General features: G+C 22.5%; 1 protein-coding gene across 1 annotated transcript; it reads left to right on the top strand.

Moving 5' to 3' along the window:
- Positions 1–427: 427 nt before the first annotated feature.
- On the top strand, positions 428–998 carry LOAG_13594 (hypothetical protein; the record flags this gene model as incomplete). The annotated part of the gene is made up of 2 exons (XM_020448697.1): positions 428–697; positions 972–998. 2 exons carry the CDS (start codon positions 428–430, stop codon positions 996–998), a joined length of 297 nt encoding a protein of 98 aa, XP_020301181.1.
- Positions 999–3,641: the final 2,643 nt, after the last annotated feature.

Here is a 3,641-nt window from a genome sequence, read left to right as displayed (position 1 = left end):
CGGTAAACATTTTTCCCAAATAATTTAATTTTAAATTAATTTATTATTAGATAGATGAATGAATAATTCTTTTTGGTTTTTTATACTATTAAAACTTATCCCATACTTGAATTTACCATTAAATCAAATTTTACCGTTATTATATATTTAATTATTTTAGTTATAATTTAGCACACATTTCTTTAATTTATTGTATCCATTAAATGGATAAATATATTCCAATTATCAGTTTTCAAATATTCATTTCCAGATAATTATATGTATTGATGTCAATGAATGAAACAATTTTATTCGTCAATGCAAATGCTATTTATATCAATATTTGATTCATACGACAGACGGATGGCATTGATGATTGTAATTGGCGAAGAGAAAATTGGATACTATCGCTGCTAGCAAAAGTGACGTAGGAATCAATTTTGAGAAAATGGAAAGAGGTGTGAAAGTTATTTCCGGATCCGGCAATGCTAATGCATCATTTACTCGTCAATCAATGCAATTATCCGAATCTCGGCCTATTTATCATAAATATTCCACAATTTGTTATGGTTCTTCCGGTTTTAATAACACAAACAACAATAACAACAACAACAACAACAACAACAACGACCGGAAATTTGATTTTACATCAAAGATGTCAACAATCAATTCAAAACAAAACAACAAAATTGGAAACATTACGAAACAATTGAATAAGGTTAGAATTAATAAATTTATTGTAATAAATGCAAATATGCTAATTTTAATTGAATGAAAATTTTTTTCAATTTTGAGCAAATTTTGAGAAATTAAAATTTTTGAACAAATATTTTGCAAAAAAAAAAATTTTCACTTTAAAAGAAATGTTTTTTTCTCCAAAAATTTTTGGTTTTTTTTGAACAAATTTTGAGAAATTTCAATTTTTTAAAGTGAAATTTTGGAAAATGAAGCAGAAATGATTGATTGACAATGTTAAAGAAGTGCCATTTTAGTGGAAAATTATTGCTCAAAATGCTTGAACAGTAAATTTGCCAGTTTTTTGGAAGTATAAATTTTTTTACTACAAATGAGAAAAAAAAAGCAAAAGCTTAAAAATATATTGTTTTAAAATTAATTAGAATTAATTATCAAAATAATACGACTGGAAAAATTGGCAAATAAATGGTAAACAAATATAAAACAAAATTAAAAACAAAATTTCAGAAACAAAACAAAAAAATAAAAAGCTTAATTTTCAGATGAAACAACTCCTCCTTTATGTTTTTTTTTTGCCTAAAATCAAAAAACTTGAAACGAAATGCAAATTTGAAATTAAATTTTATCATTTTCCTATATATATTCCTGTTTTCATATTTATCCTCTCATCATTTTTTTTTGTTTTGTTTTTTTTACATTTCTTTGTTAAACTTTAATTGTCATCATTTTTGCATAATACTTACTTTTCAAATGTCATAATTTCTTCTTCATATGAGACACTTTTTTTTTTCTTTAATGACTCATCAAATATTCATGCGCTATTAATAATAATTCGACATAAATAATTTCCAGTTTTAATGTGTCATATTCAAATTACTACAATATCATTTGGATAAGTATTCCATTCCATAAGTATTCCATTTCCAGCTCCTCCTTTTTGTATGCGTGTGCATTTTTGAAGGAAAGGAAAAGAGGAGGGAAAAAATGAAAAAGATTGATGAAATTTAAAAATTTAATAAAATTAAATTAAGTCACGAAATTTCCATACTGAGAATTTGGTGTCACCATGTGCCTTGTAAACTCAAACATTGCTATTTTATATGATTTCAAATTTTTTCCCCCAACTCTTTCTTTACTTTTCTTTTGGTCTTTACGTTAATTAATTAAAGTTTTTATTCTACCTGTGCTTGTATGTGTGTGTATGTGTGCACGCATATGCATAAGTCAACATTTGTTTCCAAAATTATAATCTATTGAAAAAAATGTTTCAATTTAAATGAAATATGCAAATTTTGGTCCGTTTTTTGATAAGAAATGAATTATGCTATTGAAATTTACATAAATTATTCGTTTTCGATAACTAAATTAATGAATTTAAATTAAATAAAATAATTTACGTAACACTACTGTAAATTGATTAAATGAAACTGATTAAACAATAACATTTATTAGGTCGTTGAATTATATTTTTCACAAAGTTTAAAAACATTAAAATTTAATTATTTAAATTCCATCGAATTTCTTTTAAAAATAAAATTTGAAACTTTCATAACTTTTCAAAATTTATTAATTTGGAAAATATTTCAAATTTAAGTCCATCAAGTATTTTTCATTTTCAACAATGATAGTTTGCAAATTGTAACAAATCATAATAAATAATTACTGATTAAATGTTAATCAATTTTGATACGGATTTTACTGTATGATATAATAGTAAAAATTTTGAAACACGTGTATTAGATAAATAATTTAATGTACTACAAAGGTAAGAAATCGATTCTAATAAATCTCTTAATGAAATTGCTATGAAATATTTAATTAGAAAAGTCGATTGGAAAATTTAGAGCAATAATTTAATTTTACTATTCTTTAAGTCATAATAGTTACGTTTTGCACAAATTACTGATATAATTTATAACAATTGAAATGAATAACATAAATGGAAATGATAAAATGAATGGAAATTAATTGTCACAAGAAAGTTTTTATTCAAAAGAGTAAAATGTTAAATGATTGCAGTGGAATATTTGGAGTGTAATATGATTTAAATGAATAGATGAATTAATGGATGAATAGGAATAAATAGCAATTAAATACTTAATTTATTTAGTAATTTTTATTGCATTCATTTTCATCATATCAATTTGTATAACATTCGAAAATAATCTAGTCTAAAATGATTGCAGCGGAATAATTAGAATGTAATGAGATTTAAATCAGTAGATAAATGTATGTAAATTAATGGTAATTGAATACTTATATTTGTCCGATAACTTCTACTATATCCATTTTCCAACATATTTATTTCCATTGTATACTAAAATATAGGGTAAAATAGAATAACAAGTAGTTCATTAATTAATTCATAATAAGTCGCAGAAAAAAAAAACAGCACCTAAATGAAATAAAACCAAATAATCAGAAATGAATTAAATTTAATGTGAAGCATTAAAATGAATAATATTGAAATTATTAAAATAAAATTAGAAATTAATCAAGATAAGAATTAAAAAAAAATTAGATATGATTAAACCAAACTCCAATATATATGATCCATTTAAATCAAATCCATTTTCTTATCATAAATTAATTAATTAGTAAATAATTCGAATATATGAAAATATTTTCCTATTCTTCCATCTTTTTCCTTTCCTTTATTATTTTTTTTTTGTTATTTTTGCAAATTTTGTTACAATATTATCCAATAAATTAAAAGGAATGATATAATTAAAAATAAATTTTTGATAATAAATTTTAAATTCCAATAAAATAACTGTTTTTCATCATTTAATTTAATTTGAAATAAATTATTTCATCTTATCTTACTCATTTATTTATTTCTATTAACGAATTTTTCAACAATAACAAGAAAAAAAGAGGAAAAAACTTTTCTTTCCCATAAAAATTTACCCCCTTTTTTTCTCTCTCTCTCTCTCTCTCTCTTTACCTTCTTAATTTTCTCACAA

Source organism: Loa loa, assembly GCF_000183805.2.
Source record: "Loa loa unplaced genomic scaffold supercont3.183, whole genome shotgun sequence".
In the NCBI taxonomy this organism is placed as follows: Eukaryota; Metazoa; Nematoda; class Chromadorea; order Rhabditida; family Onchocercidae; genus Loa; species Loa loa.
The sequence above is the reverse complement of the archived record's forward strand: the minus strand, read 5'-3'. Positions and strand labels throughout refer to the sequence as shown.